This window comes from Pterocles gutturalis, unplaced genomic scaffold, assembly GCF_000699245.1.
Source record: "Pterocles gutturalis isolate BGI_N339 unplaced genomic scaffold, ASM69924v1 scaffold6354, whole genome shotgun sequence".
Classification (NCBI taxonomy): Eukaryota; Metazoa; Chordata; class Aves; order Pterocliformes; family Pteroclidae; genus Pterocles; species Pterocles gutturalis.
The window spans coordinates 6,587-25,326 of NW_010135566.1; the positions used below are offsets into that span (position 1 = coordinate 6,587).

The 18,740-nt window shown below is 42.3% G+C and overlaps 1 protein-coding gene across 2 annotated transcripts in view; it reads right to left on the reverse strand.

The window, feature by feature from the left end:
• Positions 1-879: 879 nt before the first annotated feature.
• The window catches only part of ST3GAL6 (ST3 beta-galactoside alpha-2,3-sialyltransferase 6), a 23,413-nt gene continuing 5,552 nt past the window's right edge, over positions 880-18,740 (reverse strand). Inside the window, exons 4-9 of one of the 2 annotated variants that reach the window (XM_010081939.1) lie at positions 18,385-18,448; positions 11,624-11,719; positions 9,284-9,470; positions 8,081-8,218; positions 4,379-4,531; positions 880-1,548 (exon numbers count right to left, since the gene is read on the reverse strand). In XM_010081939.1, coding sequence (XP_010080241.1) covers positions 1,468-1,548; positions 4,379-4,531; positions 8,081-8,218; positions 9,284-9,470; positions 11,624-11,719; positions 18,385-18,448 — 719 coding nt within the window. In that variant the 3' untranslated portion in view covers positions 880-1,467. Of the gene's footprint in view, positions 1,549-4,378; positions 4,532-8,080; positions 8,219-9,283; positions 9,471-11,623; positions 11,720-18,384; positions 18,449-18,740 lie in introns of those variants that run through there. The other variant, XM_010081940.1, reaches the window with a different exon arrangement.

Consider the following 18,740-nt stretch of genomic DNA (forward strand, 5'->3'; position numbering starts at 1 on the left):
CTCCATATTATTTTATTAAAAAGCAGCAAAGGTTTGTTGCCCAATTATAAAGACTTTTAAGTGGACTTCTTTGTGCTTTCTTCAGGTGTGACTGTTCAAGATAACCACAAGATCTTCAAGCAAACCTGCCACAATTTAAAAAAAAAGAAATACACTCTGTGAGAGAATTACAACAGCATACTACTTGTTCTTCTTTGACAACTGTCAAAGACATTCCCAGGCAGATTTAACTTATTCATCAGGCTTGTCCGAGACAAACCAATACAGGAAACAAACATCCCATTAAATCTTTCAATTAAAATCCCAAGTAAGTTCCCACCACTAAATGATTTGGTTCAGCCACGTCCTTTAAACCTAAATGTCAAGGCAGGAGAGGTAAACACAAGCCAAAGGGTAATTCAGCTGAGGTACATCTTGGATATTCCCTAGCACATTCCACTGCCAAAAATGGGAACGTTCATTGCTCATATTGATGCATTTCGAAGGTGGAAAGTCATTACAGCATCTGAAAAAGGAGCTCATGCTGGTTTAGAAAAATACACCTCGATTCTTGGGAAGCAAACAGAAAGACACACGAGATCCTGTCCCGGAGATGTAGGAATCCACCAAACGTTGGCTCTGAATTTAAATGTGAACATCTCTGTCCCAGCTCACGTTTCTGTTGCAGCCTGGGGGAAGCAGCTGACACGCATGTAGTTAGGACACATTTCAGTCTTCATACTCCCTCTTTTCTAAGTCAAGTCATCACCTGTAAAATTTATTGGACACACAGCACAGGGAGTAGGGTTTTCCATAAACTGGGTACAACATGGGCATTGTCAATACCAACATCTCCACAAGTCAGAGCAAAGGGTCTTCACCTTTGGCAAAGGCAGCAGTTCAGAGCCGATGGCCAGTGCAGGAGCAGTGGCTTCTTTGCTGAAGATGGAGCTCCCCTCCTCAGTAGGGTAGACTAAAATCTGTACGCTCAGTATGTTCCCCCTTCTCCCAAACACACAGTAATGATTTAGAGGCATCGTTTTAAAGCCATTTTCATACTACAAGACAGACATTCAAGACTTTACATCCATCTACTAATTGAGCACTGGTTATCTCAGTCTCTTGACAGTGTAACTGTTCTGACAACATCAGAAGCAAAAGTATTCCAGAGAAGTAATCATTTGGAGAGTTCTTGCTGATAAATAAGTGATGTGCATCACATTTTTATATATCCCTGATACTTTCGGATGAAAGTTTCATGGTTTTCCCCATTATTAAATAGCTTCACAGAAATTCAGTTAACTCTTGTTTGCAATAGTTCATTACCCTCAGGCTTAGAAGAAGCTTCTGCCTTGGTGAGGTTTCTGTGCTCCTTTTAAACAGTAAACAGTTATGCTGCACATAAAAAATAAAAATGTCATACAAAAAAATAAAAATTTTTGCAAATCTTCAAAGTAGTGATTGTTCTTCGTATTTTCCATTCAGCTTTCATGTCAAATTGACCACAAAGTTCTTGTCTATAAGCTTCTTCAAAAATTTCTGCTCAGCGTTGATGTTGTGGTATTCATTCTAAAGAGGTAGAAGAGAACAAGAAAAAAAAAAATTCATATTATTACCAGAAGCATCACTTTACTGTTCCTTCCTTTTAATTACCTGTGATACTTGGAAGTTGCTAAGAAAAATCAACTCTGGGAAAAAGACTTCTAGCAAAAGCTGTAGTATGGTCTCCCAAGAAAACAGGCAACTGACTCTATTGTTCAAAACTAGATTGGATTTTCCATTAGGACACAACCCAAAAGGGATGAGCCTTCAGTGGCAAGAATGGGTGAGATGCAGTCTCTCCTTCCATTACAAACTCTCCCAACTCCTCCCCGGGCTTACAGGGAACAGCTGCACGACCACATTTACAGCACACCATTAGAAAACGACTAATTCTCAAATCTCAGTGCGGGTTCTGGAAAAGCACACATCAGGCATTTGTACATTGGATGAGTTCTGCCAATTGGTTTGAAGAAATCAAAACCATCTTCCTTGCTGTATCCGGATCCTGGATACACAAGAGACCACCGGGGTTGGCGGAGGACAGCACGAGGGAAGGAAGTTTACTGACAATCTTAGACACTTAATCCAGTAAATTAAAATGGAATATAATACAAATACTGCGTAAAAGATTATACATATATAGTATAATATTTACAACTTATTATCACTAAGGAATTAATAAGGTTTTTTTTAGTTGTTTTTTAAAGTTTAAAGATTTTAGGAAAACTATGGATGGCTGTTCAACTAGTGATCAACCTTACCCAAGCTTTGTATACATCACAAAAAAGCACTTGCAGAGAGGAGCCCCAAAATGAAGGTGAGTTCAGTGCCACAGCAAAATTATCTCAGAGCAGCAGCCACCTGGGGGTCCTCAGAGAGACCCAAGAGGCTCCTGCAGATGTTGCCCCCATCCTCCTCCTTCAGGAAAGGGAGGAGAGAAAATAGTCCCCACATGCACTGGGCATGCACATGCAAATGGAAAATAAAACTGTTTGCATTGAGGTAAAGGGCTGAGATGGCATTGCTCGGAGTACGGAGCTGAAGACAAGAGCAGAGACATAAAAGAAAACAGAGGCATGATCTGGGCAAAGCAGGAGGCCCTTCTCTGCAGGATGGGAGGAGAAGGCATTCCCGACGTTTGCCAGCTCTTGCTGCTCCCTCCCCCAGCGAGTTGTGGCTTCCCCCACCTGCAAGCGGTTCCTTCTCTTCCTACTCCCCTCTAAGAGCTGTTTTTCTTTTCTGCTTTCGATTTCTGAAATTCAGCTTTTTTTCCTAATTGCACATTTATAGGTCTAACTCCTTCCTTTCCCCTGCAGTCTTCTGTCTTTTTTAGGAAGTTTGGCAATTATGACAAATTGTGCAAGTGGCTGCCCATGAAAAAGAGAATGCAAACAGAAACAACACTGCCTATGTTCTGATAGTGCCAGCAAATACCCCTCTATGAAGGAGAGCTGCGCAGCCTAAGGATAATGCCAGTAAAGCAAAACAGAATGTACAAATGGACGCATCTCATGCAGACATTGCCGAATATGGTGTATCACAAAGGACAAAAACATCGTTATTCACATTTTTCAGAAACAATAGCAGAAGGGAAGAGATCCAACCAATGTTAACCCATAAGCAGCTGAACCAGGAAAATATTGATGGTAGCCAACATGGCTTCACCAAGGGCAAATCGTGCCTGACAAGTGTGATGGCCTTCTGTGACAGGGTCACAGCATTGGTGGATAAGGGAAGAGCAATTGATTTCATCTTCCTGGACTTGTACAAAGAATTTGACACTGTCCCGCATGACATCCTTGTCTCTCAACTGCAGAGACATGGATTTGATGAAGAACCACTCAGGGGATAAAGAATTGTCTGGATGGTCACACTCAAAGAGCTGCAGTCAATGGCTTGAGGTCCAAGTGGAGACCAGTGACGAGTGGCGTTCCATGGGGGTCGGTATTGGGACCGGTGTTGTGTAACATCTTTGTCAGACACACAGACAGTGGGATTGAGTGCACCCTCAGCAAGTTTGCCAATGACACCAAGCTGTGTGTTGTTGTCGACATGCTGGAAGGAAAGGATGCCATCCAGAGGGACCTTGACAGGCTTGAGAGGTGGGCCAATGCAAACCTCATGAAGTTCAATAAGGCCAAGTGCAAGGTGCTGCACGTGGATCGAGGCAATCCCAAGCACAAATACAGGCTGGGTGGAGAATGGATAGAGAGCAGCTCTGAGGAGAAGGACTTCATAAGAAGCTGGAGCTGGCAGTGTGCGCTTGCAGCCCAGAAAGCCAACCACATCCTGGGCTGTATCAAGAGAAGTGTGACCAGCAGGTCAAGGGAGGTGATTCTCCCCCTCTACTCCTGCTCTCATGAGACCCCACCTGGAGTACTGCACTCAGCTGTGGGGCCCCCAACATAAGCAGTACACGGACCTGTTGCAGTGGGTCCAGAGGAGGCCCATGAAGGTGGTCAGAGGGCTGGAGCACCTCCCATATAAGGACTTGCTGAGAGAGTTGGGGTTGTTCACCCTGGAGAAGAGAAGGCTCCAAGAAGACCTTATAGCAGCCTTCCAGTACCTGAAGGGGGCCTACAGGAGGGATGGGGAGGCACTCTGTATCAGGGAGTGTAGTGAGAGGACAAGGGATAATGGTTTTAAGTTGAAAGAAGGCAAATTTAGATTAGATATTAGGGTGTCCCTGCCCAAGTTGGAACTAGATGATCTTTGAGGTCCCTCTCAACCCAAATCATTCCATGATGATTCTAAGATAGGAAGCCTTTCTGACCTGCAGTCCACACTTTTATGTATATTGAGTTGTCTTCCCCAGTTACCAGCTATATTTCTCTCAGCATAAACAAGTGTTTGTTACCTGCATCATCTGAGACATCGTCTCGTTACCGTAGTAGTGCAAAGAACTGTTTCTGTCAGTGAAGTCATACTTGAAACCTGCCAGGTGAACTTCATGGCATATGTGAAACGCTAGTGTAATGGCAATTAGCCCCGTTGTTGGATGCTTGGGTTTCTAAAACAAAACACAAAGAGCACATATAAATAACTAGCGGCTTGACAGGAACAGCAAGCCTAAGAACAAAGACAGTGGAAATCAGGCAGCCTGCCTCTTCTACCGATATTTCTTTTTGTAGTTTGATCCCCTCATTTCTTATAGGGAGCGAGGTACTGCCCATGGGTTCTCCATGATCGGGGTGTCTGCCATGTTTGCCTTCCTGGGATTCTCCAGATTCTAGTGACAGCTGAGCCCATACTGTAGCTCTTCCCTCTGCTAAGGCATTCGGAAGGTCTCCCCATCCCTACGCTCAGCAACCTACTTTCATGAAACTGGTCAGGCTTCAATAATTTGAGACCATTTCACTCCGTCAAATTTGACTGAATTACTGGATGTGTTCAGAAGAATCTAAGTAATGGAGATCCAAACAAACAGAATAACATGACATGCCTCAAATCTTCGTAACACCAAACTAAAAAAGCACAAATGCTACTGCTGCATAAATTTGGCCCCATTTGAACTTTTTTGAAGCAGGGAAATTCCACAAGAGCACAGCTTCAGACCCTCCCCTACTATTTCTCTTAGAAGAAAAGAAACTGTAGATAAAATTGCTTATTTCTCCCTACAGTGAGATAACTCAGAAGCAAACGCAATGTAAATTATCAAGAGCAGGTCATACACAGGTTTTAACCGTGAAAAATTAAGAGCACCTAACTGAAAATTAGCATTGTTATGAGAGCATAGAACAACTCATTGAGACCACCTGTCCTATCTTGTGATCAAGTACATGGCTGTTTTAGCAGCAGCAGCAAGGTTTGTACAGAGAGGTAATGTCTTTCATTAACTAACTGATCAAGCTGAGGGAAAAAAGCACCCCCAGAAATGGGGGGGGGGGGGAAGTCTTTCAGGCAATAATACCCTTCTTAGGTAAAATAAGTCTTCTCAGAGACCAAATGAAGTACACACTTTCAGTAGCTGCAATCAAACCTCAAAGTGAGCACAAAACCACGTGCTTTTTTGAACTCTTACCCAAGGCTCAGTTCATCTGCCTCTGACAACAAAGCAGGCAAACCAATACTAGACAACTCTGTGCAGAGAGAAGGCAGATGCACTCAATGATACAGAAAAATACCTCTTTGTATTGTATGATAAAAGAACACATCCCCAGGGAAGCGTTACTAACGTTAACTCTCTAAGTCTAATTAAAGGCACAGAACTGAACTATCACCTTTCATGCAGAATTTTTTTGTACCTTTATACAACTCTTGGGAGTACTCCAGAAATAAGATCAACTTAAAATCCACACTATTGCCCAGGGCTCCTGACAGTTAACAAAATAACTTTCTGCCCTGGGGCCCCAATATCATAAACTTAGTGGTGCCCCTTTTGCCATGTCCATACTAAACAGGACCCAAAAATTATGGCAAGAATGCTACATGTCAGGATCAGTGCTATTTGGAAATATCAGCAATATCACAGGTTGCAACTAGCTCTGTTTACCTTTGGCTATCATAAAGTTCACCTCAAAAGAATATACTAAAAAAAGCAATGCTACTTTTAATATGTATCATCACACTTGCGACCCAGCAATATCCAGATTCCCTCGGCCTGTAACGACGTCTGTCCAGCCAGTCACATTCAATGGGAATAAGTGCAGCACTGGCATGACTCTGCAACACTTTCTGACTTTAGTGCTGCTGGGGCAGCACATCTGATTTTACAGTTGTTCTTCCTGCCCCTGTGAACACCACCACAGTTGCTAACAAAGAAACAGAACTGCTTGCTGGACTAGGCACAAATGCGCACACGGGGAACATCGGTGGGCTTAATAGCAAAGGCAAAGACAGCAGGGGAAGGAATAAAGGTCTTTGGTGTCTCCTGCAGGAAGAGAGGGCAGAAGCACAGGACAGCGAAGGCAGCACCAGATGCACTACAAGGACAAAGGACTCCAAAGCGCATCCTGCAAAAGGCTGCCCTGCCAACGGGAACCCTTGAGGCATGACCTGCAGCTTAAGCCAGCCACTTCCCATCAGCTGTGCCAGAGCGGCTGCAGATGTGCAGGCTCCCAGCCACAGCCTGCCTCAGAGGTAGGAGGAAGAATGAGGACAAGCACGCCTGAGCTGAACCCTTGCAGCCGCCTGGGACAAGGGGCTGCAAAACCCCTGGGATGGAGCAAGTGGGATATGGAGGTGGTGGAAAGGGGCTCCAAGCACAGACACGCTCTGCCCCAGCTCTGGGCAAAGGCACCCAGCGAGCAGGAGAGGAGCAGAAAACATGCACGCTACCCAAAGCAACTGAGGGGCTGGTGCCTCAGTTATCAGCTCTGGGACACGGTGCACATCTGTTTGGCTCGCTGACAGCACTGGTCCTTTACCCCCATTGAGAGGGGAGCACAGGAAGAGAGAGGAGGGATTTCTGGAGCCATGGAGACCACAAATGTTCTGTGGCCCTTTAGGAGATAGTTAGGTGCCCAACTACTATGTTTCTTTATTCCAACCCTCGACCCTTGGCTGAAGAGCTTAAAATGCCACAGAGCCCCAGCAAGCATGCAGCCAAACTGAGTATTCCAGTTTGAGAGTTAATAAGGGAGGAAAAAGCCACTAGTACACTCAAAAAAATAAATAAATTTTTAAAAGGATAAAAGGAAAAAAAAAAGCACAAAAAACTTTCCAAAGCAAAAACCCCTCAACTCCCTCAAATATTAGAAAGATTAAACCAGGAAAATGTTGTGGTAGATACTCCACAGTAACAGCCTGTCATGTTTCCACACATGTCAGTTGGCTAATCTCAGTAAAGCAGCTCTGTGCAACGATGTGACCCTAGGGAATCATATTTGTGCTAAACAGCACGTGGTCGGTCCTGACTGCACAAGGGAGGTCTCCAGCTTGAAGCCTTACCTTTCATCAGAAACATTCTTCAGTCACAAACTGACAGTAAAATTTATTTTTACGTCCAAATTGTTGGTTAATTCATTACAATGCTTGGCGTGGAATCAGTAAGCACAAGAATACTGCTAGACATATATCATTACTGCAGGGCTGGAATATCCTGTGTGCTCCCTAATCCCTACCCGCCCCCAGCTGAGAGAAACTGCAGCAGCATTAGAATTACTGGGCTGTTGGAGTTTTGGGGGGTTTTGTTTGTTTGGTGTGGGGTTTTTCCGGTGTTTTGGGTTTGAGTGTTTTCTGGGGGTTTTTTAGAGAAAAACTATAAACACACTGCATTTAATAATTCAAGATACCTTATATTTCTAGGCGCTCTTTGGATCTGCCACTTTCCAATGCCTGTCTGCTTTTCCCAATTTTATAAAAGGCATTATGTCTGTCTGCAAAAGCAGTCTCATTTAGTACTAATTACAGAACCCATAAAAAGATTTTTGGCACACAAGGCTACCCACTTTCTATCTGGATTCCATTTTCCCACCTTTTTTGAGCACCCTTTAAATGCAAACTACTGCAATATGAGCCTAAAAGATGTTTAACATAGTCCACTATAATAAAGAGATAATAACCTCCAAGTACATGTTTGGTTGCACAAGCCTAAAAGGCACAGAAGAAAAAAACCTACCTCCTTCTTGGGAAACCTTGTTGGGAAACGAAGCCATTCATAAGCAGTTTTTCTGGTGATGCTGGGATCAAGGATCCTGATTTGACTAGATTTGTATATCATGTTCAGAGCTGGTTTCTTCCAGAAGCCTTTAGCACTCTATAACAGGCAAGTAAATCACATTTTTAACAACTATAAACAGTTGATTTTGGTTTTCTAGCAACTCTAACCAGAGTAAAATCCAAGGGCAGGAGTGTTGAACCTCCCAAAGTTCAACAAAAGTGTGCCAGATTGTGCACCTGCAACAGGATAACCCACTGCAGCAGCAGACTTTGGGGCCAGCTGGCTGGCAGAAAGGTCCCTGACAGAAAGGTCCCTGACAGAGAGCACGCACCAGCAGCGTGCCCTGAAGGCAGCAAATGCTTGGCCATATTAATAAGAGCACAGAGAACAAGTAGATAGAAGTTATCATTCTCAAGTACTTTATATTGTGCCTTTCCGTGACCTCACAAATGCTGTTTTAGGCTCCCTCCTGTTCAAGAGGGCATTAAATTAGGGTAAGCTCAGCAGAAGGTCGCTAAAACAGCCAAGGGGCTGGGCCGTGCAGCAAACAAGAAGGGTCTGAGGAGGCTGGGGTTGTTCAGCTCATCTTCAACTATCGGGTAGGGGTTCACAAAAAGAGAGGATCAGACTCTTCTCAGAGGTGCACAGTGAAAGCATGAGGAGAAATTCTTTCCTGTGAGGGTGCTGCAGCACTGAAACAGAGGTTGTAGAAATATCCTTGGAAATACTCAAAAGTTACTGGGATGATGCCCTGATAAGCTGGTATGGCTTTAAACTTGGCCTTGCTTTCTTTCAACATGGTTTTTGACTAAAGACCTCCAGAGAGAGGTCCCCTCCAACATTATTGTGTAATTCCACCAAGTGTACAGGATAAAATAATCTGGGAAATGGCTGAAGCATGCATGTCAGAATATAAAACAGTGCTAGGAAGAGGATAAAAAGGTATTTCCAAGAGGAAAACTGCTTTGGGTTGAGCAACCGATCAAATATGTGTGTGAGAAAGAGGACAGAAGCATTTATGGAAAAGGGACATTGAGTAGACTGACTAGGAGATCCACAGGTCCCCCCCAGCTAGGAGGGCTAAGGTTAACAGTAAAACAGGTATTTCATGCGAGAGGTGTGTGGCAAGCTGAACCAAAGTGCATGAATAATTAAACTCACTATTTTCTGACCACTTAGTATCTCCCAAAGCCACTTCAAGTCACGTGGTTTGAAGACGATGAGAACAACAGTCGTATTAGGGTCGTAGTGGATCGGATCCGAAAAGATGGATTCCGGGTAAGAAAGGCGGAAAGTAGTTCTCCTCCCGACATCCTCTTCATACCCTATAACAGGGCCATTATTCATTCTGCAGAGGACAGAGACAGCAATGATGATCCCATCCATGTCCTTACTGCGCAGTGGCTGGCACACACATTGTCTGCGTGGCCAGGTACAGGAGGGCTCAGTGGCCTGGCATTTACTTATCACAGTACATGACAGATGAGCAATTATCAGGTGCACTCGCCCGTTAACTCAGAGGGATCAAGCACATATGGGAACTTGGCCAAGGTGGTTTAGAATACAATTGCATGATTGCTTATTGCATGTCACTTGAGCAGAAGGCTTACTGATTTGGCTCAAACACAGAAACTGGAGAAGACTAAAGAGAATATCTGGCTTGGAGAATTACCCATTGCTCCATTCATGCTACTAGATGATCCGAGTCATACAAGAGGCAATTCAAGAATGTTTTAATACTCTTCACTGTCTACAGCATACAGGAACAGGGATTATGACTGTGTACCTGATGGTGATACATCTTTACATTTACTTTTTTGTTTGTTTGGGGTTTTTTGGGTGCTGAGGGATTTTTTTGTTCCCCCTTTTTTTTTTTCTTATATTACTTGCACAACTCCCACCGCTGTGGGATATAAACAGATTAATAAGCAGTGAGCAGGTAGGTCAGGTGTCTCTCCTCTGAGGTTTTAGAGGGGCTGTGTTTAAGGCTCCATCTTGCAGTTTTTGCTTGGCAGGTGTGTTGCGTATTCTTTGGAGAATGCTCCATTCCTGACGATGTGACTGACTGCTCAGAACAGGAGGCATGCTGCTTAGGAGCAAACGTTTGCGAAACAAGGTATGCAGACAAGGAAATATTTCAAAGTTTTATCAGAAGTCGTCACTAAATATAGAATGCAAACACCACCTCTTTGTTCATTCACAGTAAACATGTGTACTACATTTCTGAAACAGTTTTGAATTTAGAGCTGTTTTTAAATGTGTGACACCAGTCTATGAAAAGCTTTACACTTTAAGAGGAGCAAATAGATCTACAAGGAGCCCAAATACTTGAAATAGCTTAACAATAATCCATGGAGCTTCCTTGCATCATTATCCTACAGCAAAAAAAGTGCAAGGTGGGGTTTGGTTTTGGTTTTTTTTTTTGGTAAAGCACAAAGTTGTTAGGCAAGTAAGGCTTCCTAAGAACAGGAATATTATCTGTATCACTTCTATAGTTTTAAGTTTATAAGGGGAGCTATAACTGAAGAATTGCATGTATTCATTTCCACCTTATCAGAACATTTTCAAATGCACACCACACTCCAGGTTTTGTAAACAACTTCTTGTGGTAGTGCTTGGGGACTGAAAGGATTGATATCAAAGTGACAAAAATCAGATTTTGTTCAATGTTCAACACAACGTTGAAGCAGACAAACTGAAATGGCATCTCAGAGGTTTCAGGCACACTGTCTGACAGGGTACCAACAGGCAGAAGGGCTGTTTAATCTGTTACCGTCTCAGTTCCTGCAAAGGAGAAATTGATTTATCTTTTTCTTAATGTACAGAAAATTTCTGTTATAATTAGCCAAATATTCCATTTTCAGTTTGCTTAACATTTGAGGATTTGTTGTTTTTTTTTTTCCTTCCCCTCCTTGCCTGTTCCTCTCTGAGCGCTTCCCCAGCTTCCCTAGTCCAGATGCCTCTTCTTCAGACCCCAGCATCCTTTGGTAGGTTGAGGTGTCTCAAACTTCCAATATGAACTAACACGCTTGAGAAAAAGGGGCAAACATCAAATCATCCTGCAGTTTACACATGCCATGAGATGGACTTCCCAGCATGAATGGTACGTTTAATCCACTCTGAGCAATGCACTTGCCAGCACAGAGGTAAGAGAGGCATGGTGTGGAAGGTAAGAGGCAGGGCTGCTGGTTCGCAGCAAGGGGCACATGCAGGCTCCGGGCTGTCACGTGCTTGGACTCATCCCTGATGGCATCATCTTGCACGTGTGTATCTGTACAGGAGGCAGACAGGCCACCCGGTGATCCTTTCTCCTCTGTATCAATCAGTCTGTGTAATAAAACACTGATGCATTTTTTCCTAGAATTTTTAAAATTAAGGCGGTGACAAAGTAAAATGGGAAGTTCTATACATTTATATAATACCTGAACTCCAAAGCTACTAGCTGACAGCAAAAGTTTAATTCTTTGCATGTATACAAAATGAAAAGGAGATACCATTTACCTTATTATCACGTCATAGGAGTCAATTTTCTCCCCTAACGTCTTATTTCGAAGTACTCCTCCATTACCGACCACAACACACCGTCGACACGCAATGCTGTGGAACAAACAGAACATTTAATATATGCACAACTTCCCTTGCTTCACATTGCTACTAATTACATATCAGCATTTATCTGGCTTATTTACCAACTGAGGTCCCGTATTTTTACATTCCTTGGCCCCCTATAGAGCAGTCTCAGTCCTGTATCACTCACTAAGGCTGCTTTCAAAAAATGCAGATGTATTATTTCAGGGACTGCCAAAGTCAGGAAACGGCTTCTCTCATGTAAAACTGTTCTTATAGATGTCCTTTTTCTAGCAGTTTGCTATTTAAGATCAACTGACCAGCTGGTGATACGGGTGCCATTAGATAAACTATCTTCTACAATGCTTCAAACTTGTCCCAGTCTGGAGGTATACTAACCAGGATAGAGTATGTCTGGAAAAAATAAATTCAAATTAAGGTGCTTCTGCAACACTGAACAACTCCACAACTCTAGAGATCTCCAACATGTGCTAATGCAGCAAGATTTATGTCCACTATTTACCTTACAAGCCTCGGAACTGTACATGTGAAAAACCTTAGCCCCAGACACATGATGGCTCTTCAAACAAATATAATCATGTTGATTTTACCCCCTCTACTTAGAAAAGTGCTGGACAGTCTTACTTCAATGCTAGCAAAATGTGTACTTTGCTTAAAAAAAAAAAAAAAAAAAAAATAAAAGCATGCACAGACAGGTTTACTGGTTTTTGACTCAATACATTCTGCCTCTTTAGGGAAGGTTTATATCCAACATATAAAATTGCAAACTCCTCTTTACTGAACAAGCATATCATTTTTTTGTTGTAAAAATACTTTTTTATTTAGAGAAAAAGCTGTTCAACTTGGTTACAGCAGGAACAATGGCAAAATAAAAATGTTGGTATTTCCTTCAGACACAAAGAGGCTCACAACATACTGAGGATGAGCCACTTCCCAGCGTCCCACTCTCACCATTCTTCCAATAAGCAAAAGGCTCTATGCCGTTTCTTACTGTAGGGGACCTCAGGACCGTGTCCCAAAAAAACTGTAATCTGTATTAAATGCCCACTGTAACACCCTATGCAGACTAATTAACATCTTTCTCCTCAGATAGTCCGACCTGATTTTTCACCTGAGAAGAGTACTATTCAACATCAACTGAAACAACCTGTTCCAGCTGAGACTGACCATCATCTTAGTGTACAAAGCAGTTCCCTGTACTTCCCTACAGCACTGTTAATGCAGTTATGCTGTACTGTCTGTGGGCTAGGGAAAAGAAACTGGGTATCAAAGTAATGCTGAAAACCTGAAGCTTACAGAAAAGGTGAGATGAGAATAAATGCCAGTTGTAAAAAGCACTGTATTTCAAAAGAAACGTTGAGGTGGCACCTTCTCACCTGCTGCTCTAGGGCCACATCTGCAGAGGAGTAAAAATTTTATATATGTGTGTGTATGCGTGTATGCATATATACAAAAATAGTGCTGCTAAATACGGCTCTCAGGGTGGGGCAACATGGGAAGAGCTGGCACACCTTTCTCTAGTGTTTCCTGAGCAGCTTAGTAGAAGCCGAGCATTCATAAAAAGATTTCCAGCTAATGCCACAAATCCGTGTGACTCAGTACCTCAGAAATTAGAGGGGTGAAAACCTGTTACACCATCCTGTCCTCAGGATGCCCATTCCCTCTACACCCACAAAACCCTTCCCCTTCTACTCCAGAACTGCTTCAGCCCACTCATTTTCCAATTACCTTTTCAATCTAGTTTTAAGATATCCTGAGAAAGCAAGCTGATGAACATATGCCTCTTTTAAAGTGTACAGTGTGAGGAAGGGAGATGAAGTTACTCTTTTCCTGAATTACACTTTGTTACTTGCAGCTGAAGCACAGAGAGCAAAACTAGATCCTGGGCTACAGAGAAACAGCAGCAAGGAAGGAAAACAAGCAACAGGAAGGAAAAAGGAAAACTGGACAAAAAACGTTATGAAGGTGGAACGAGTCTTCAGAATTAGCATATGGTTGTATCACATTTTCCTGTCATTTAACAGCATGCGTCTGTAAATCGCAAAGCTTCAATCACCTCGAATTCTCTGAATTCGGTGTCACCAAAAGTTACATGGCCACAGCTGGGTAACTGCAGTACAAACCTCATCACCACAATGCAAATCCTAAACTGCTACTCACACTCCAACTCCTGGTGGTAACTCCTGGCGGTACCTCCTGGCTAAAGCATCCATCCTTGATGCTTGATGGACACTGGTTTGGCAGAAGCTATGATTTAAGCAGTTTCTTTGCTATGTCAATCCCTAGCTATTGAAATAATGTCTTCCATTCTGGTATAAACCTGAAGAGCCCTTTGGGTTCTCCTCTCTGTACTGTGCAGTTGTGATGGGGCAGAACACACTCAGGGCAGGGAGGGTAAAATAAAATGTGACTTTAGAGCCGGGCAACTGAGGTTCATGCAGCTACAGAAGCTAGGTAACTGCTCTCAAGACAAACCCAAACTCTCTTCCCTCTTACTGAGGGATGCAGACCAGATCTTGTTCATGGCTAAGAGCTGACTAATACTACTTGAACGGAAAATAGAGTGAAATTTGAACGGAACAAACAAAAACAAACCAAACTTGATTAAACTCTCAAACTCCAGTGCACTTAATAACGTGCATACTCAAAAATAAAGTTATAAGCTGCCTTCATATAACCAGCAAAACATCCAATATTGGATTGTGAATTTTTGAAATGGATAAAGTCAACAAGCAGATCAAATACTCCCGATGAATTGTACATGAATACAGTCATGCAGTCAACCGAATTAGAAAGACCAGCTTTTAATCTGTCAAGCACAGGAAGTCAAAACAGGCCAACTCAAACAGGAAATCTGGCATGGATGTGCTATTTCTGAATTTCTCCTCCCCATAGCCCGCCCCCCACTATTCAACTGTGTCCAGTTACAATCATAGGTCTATGTCCACAGCAGTACAGATTCCACTGACAACAATAAGCAGAGAGGGAAATTGTTTATGCTAGATTAAAAAAAAAAAACAAACAAAAACAAACCAAACCATAATAGGTTAGGAAACAGACATATGAAATGGAGATAAATAATATGTAGCAAGGCTGGACTGTATTCAAAGATATTTAAGTTAAATAAACTGACCTGTACTTACTGTAGATAACAGAAACCAACACACTGTTTTTCAGCAGATGGTTACTCCCAGATATTTTACCAGCCCCACTTCTTAAAGTTTCCCTTTTCATGTTTTCATATTAAAAAAAAAACCCCAACACTCACCCTTTCTTCAAGACAATAAATTGGCAAGAAGATAAATAAATTCAGATCTCCTTAAACAACATCAGGTGTGCTACAAGTGAAATAAAACAGACTGAAATGTCTGGAGGTCCAGCTTAAAACTACCAGCAAAATACTGATGAAAGTGAAAAATATTAAGACCTCAGCTATGACAATTGCTATAGCAATGATTTGAGTGACAAAGGGATTGCCTTTCGGTGTTAGAGATCTAGAGTATAAATGGATGCCAATGCAAATCGCATGGTAACTGATCTCCAACATGGGAATGAAACTTCTTTAGTCATTTAAACCATTGCCCTATTCAGATTGTGTACAAGAGCCTCTTAATCTCAAAGCCAGGCATTAACTTACATATTTTGTTTATATGGCGAAATGCTAAAAGAAACATTTTCCTAGTCTATAAAAGAAAAATATTGTGAAATGGAAATGGAGCCTTTAAAGGTCAAAAGGCTTGCATCCTCCACATTCCACGGAAATACTGTTTCTCTGTAAAAGGAAAAAGATCTCAGCCTCAACTTCATTAACGGACACCCCCATAGTCAGTTGAGGAATGCAAATTATTTCCTTTGAGGTTATTTGGTAAAAGGAAGATGCAGAGGTTGCATTTTGTTGACTCAGGATTTTGTAAATGCATTTGTAAGAATTTACTGCTGTTGAGCTACGAGTCCTGAGAGTGGCCAGAGAAATTATGAGGAAATGGATAGAGTGGCTGGTCAGAGGTTAGTCAGGGGATATAACCCTAGCCTGGAAAACCCTTCTCCTATGGCCTATTCTACTGACGGCAGTGTTCACTCCCAAACAATTCTGGAGAACTAGACCTTTACACAGTAAGAATTACACCTAACTCTAGAAAATGGCACTGTTCAGAAAGAAAATCCTTTGTAGCTCAGTATGTACAGTTTTAGCTACGTCGCACACAAATACAGCTATATGGGCACCATAGATTTGGTGCTCACATAGCCTACTATTTGCTAAAGTACTTAATAGTACATTCCCAACTCTGCCTCAATAAAAGATCATAGGGAAATTCCGTTTGCATTCTGCCAAGAAGGCTGAATTAGGCAGCAGCAACACAGAACTGCCTCATAATTCTGTTGCTGTATTACTACAGAATGCTGTTAGGATTCATTCCCAAAGTGTTTCACACTTAAAAGCCATGGTATCTTGGTCAAATATATATGTATGTAAAAACTCTTCCTAACTACCGTGATTCATGACCTAACAGTACTACACACAAAACCTGACAGAACCAGAAAGAATACACTGTATAAAGTCATTATACATTTGATTTTTTTTATACTACTGCCAATTAAATACTAATAGTTCTCATTTTGCTTCAGTACTTCTAAAATATATTACTTTTATTAAAATGAAGAATACTTCCCAGAATCACTAAACATAACTACATCTCAGAGAACCTAATTCAAATAATACCAACTAACTTACATTTCATGTATAGGACAGACACTTCCATTTAAAAGGTACTATGCTGTACTGCAAGTGTCTCTACAGCCAAAACTATTATAGTGCTGAAAGAGAAGCGTGGCCAGCAGGTTGAGGGAGGTGATTCTCCCCCTCTACTCCGCTCTTGTGAGACCCCACCTGGAGTACTGCATCCAGCTCTGGGGCTCCCAACATAAGCAGTACATGGACCTGTTGGAACAAGTCCAGAGGACTGCCATGAAGATGATCAGAGGGCTGGAGCACCTCCCATACAAGGACAGGCTGAGAGAGTTGGGGTTGTTCAGCCTGGAGAAGAGAAGGCTCCAGGGGGACCTTATCGCAGTCTTCCAGTACCTGAAGGTGGTCTACAGGCGAGATGGGGAGGCACTCTGTGTCAGGGAGTGTAGTGATAGGATAAGGGGTAACGGCTTTAAGCTGAAAGAGGGCAGATTTAGATTAGCTATTAGGAAGAAAGTCTTTACTGTGAGGGTGGTGAGGCACTGGAACAGGTTGCCCAGAGAAGCTGTGGATGCCCCATCCCTGGAGGTGTTCAAGGCCAGGCTGGATGAGGCTTTGAGCAACCTGGGCTAGTGGAAGGCGTCCCTGCCCATGGCATGGGGGTTGGAACCCAATGGTCTTTAAGATCCCTCTCAACCCATGCTATGATTATCCTTCAAACTCCAGACAAGAGACTAGCCTTTCTCAGCCAATTCTTTATAAATTGCCCCAATTATCACATTCCTGATAGAGAACAGGACTTTTTCCCTTTTTTTCCTCTCTCCTTAGGATTAAACCCAAACATCCTAGAAATAGACACTAACACAGGGAAGGAAGGAGTACAGTAGGTGAAGAAAAGAAAACTGGGTACTAAACCCAAGATAATTCTTAGGCTTGAACATCAATTATTTTGTTCATATTCCACCCAAGGTTAATTAAAATGTGATCCTGGGATTTGGCTTCAAGGAACAATCTTCTGTTTGATCTCCTTGATTAAAATAAACAAAACCAAGTACAGTCAACCTCAGCATTATTTGCATTCAACTCTAATAAGAAGCCTGCATATTAACATGATATATGGCAGGTTGTCAGCCTGTTGACTAGACTGCAAATCTAAGAACTCATTTGCATCACTTGGTAAACACAGGATTTTAGGATACTTGCCAACCCTACTACACTACCTCCAAAAATCCCCCCAAAAACCCAAAACAAACCAAACCCCAACCAAACAAGACACACACACACACAAAGACCCTCCAAAGCAAACAAACAAACAAAATCCTGGCAGAAGTGGCTTCTAACCAAGATTTTTTTAACAGGACAAATCTAATCCGTGGGAAGCGAGTTATCTGAGGCATGCTCCACTGTGTGCCACACCCTGGTTACTCCCCAAATGCCAGGAACAGCCTTTCCTGGCTGCCTCTGTCTCACTCGTTCACAGGAAAGGAAGCTGAACGAACATACGACGACCAAGGGTGTGCAGCTGGTCAGCGGAAGCAGCAGCACAGGGATATGCCCAAGATTTCTTTTGTGTAGAAACAGTCAACAGTTTGCATCTGCTTATCTCAAACATTCTCTAGCTTACACTAATAATGACTTTGAAAGAGGAAATCACGTTCATTTTTTACAGGGTGGTTTCACTTTCCTCAAGTATCAAAAGATACTACAGAGGAAGATGGGACTGCATTCAGCCAGCAAATTCCTAACACACTTATAAAAATAAACCTATAAGTTTAAGCTCCCTCACAGAAATTTTTTTCTTGAATGCTGGTGCTACGTATGTTTAAAACCAAACATTTAAATCTTGGAATCAGTTACATATTGTTCGGACACAGTCAGATCTGAATCTTGGCTAATGAGCAATTTCATGATGATGCCACTGACATTCCTTTAAAGATAAATATTAAAAATACAATGAACGGAAACAGTACCAAATAAACCATCTCACCTGTCATCTTCATTGGAAAGTCCACAGTTCTGCAGTCTTGAAAGGGCTAAATGAAAAAATTGCTCTGGAAAGCAAACATAAAGAACATAAATGAAAATGTTCAGTGCTTTCCAATATAAAAATAAGCATGCCACCCTGACTACAGCATTTTCAGACATAGCAGCTTTTACGCACTGTGCATAAAAAACTTTAAGAACGCTTGCCATTTAGAGCGACAATCAATGACGGCAAAGAAATTCAAGTTTTTCAGAGCTCTCTGGGAAGCTTTTGCTGCCCCAACGCTCCCCTGTCAGAAAACAGCATAAGGTTTGTATAAAAAAAAATAATATCTTAGTTACAGTAAATAAGCATCGGAA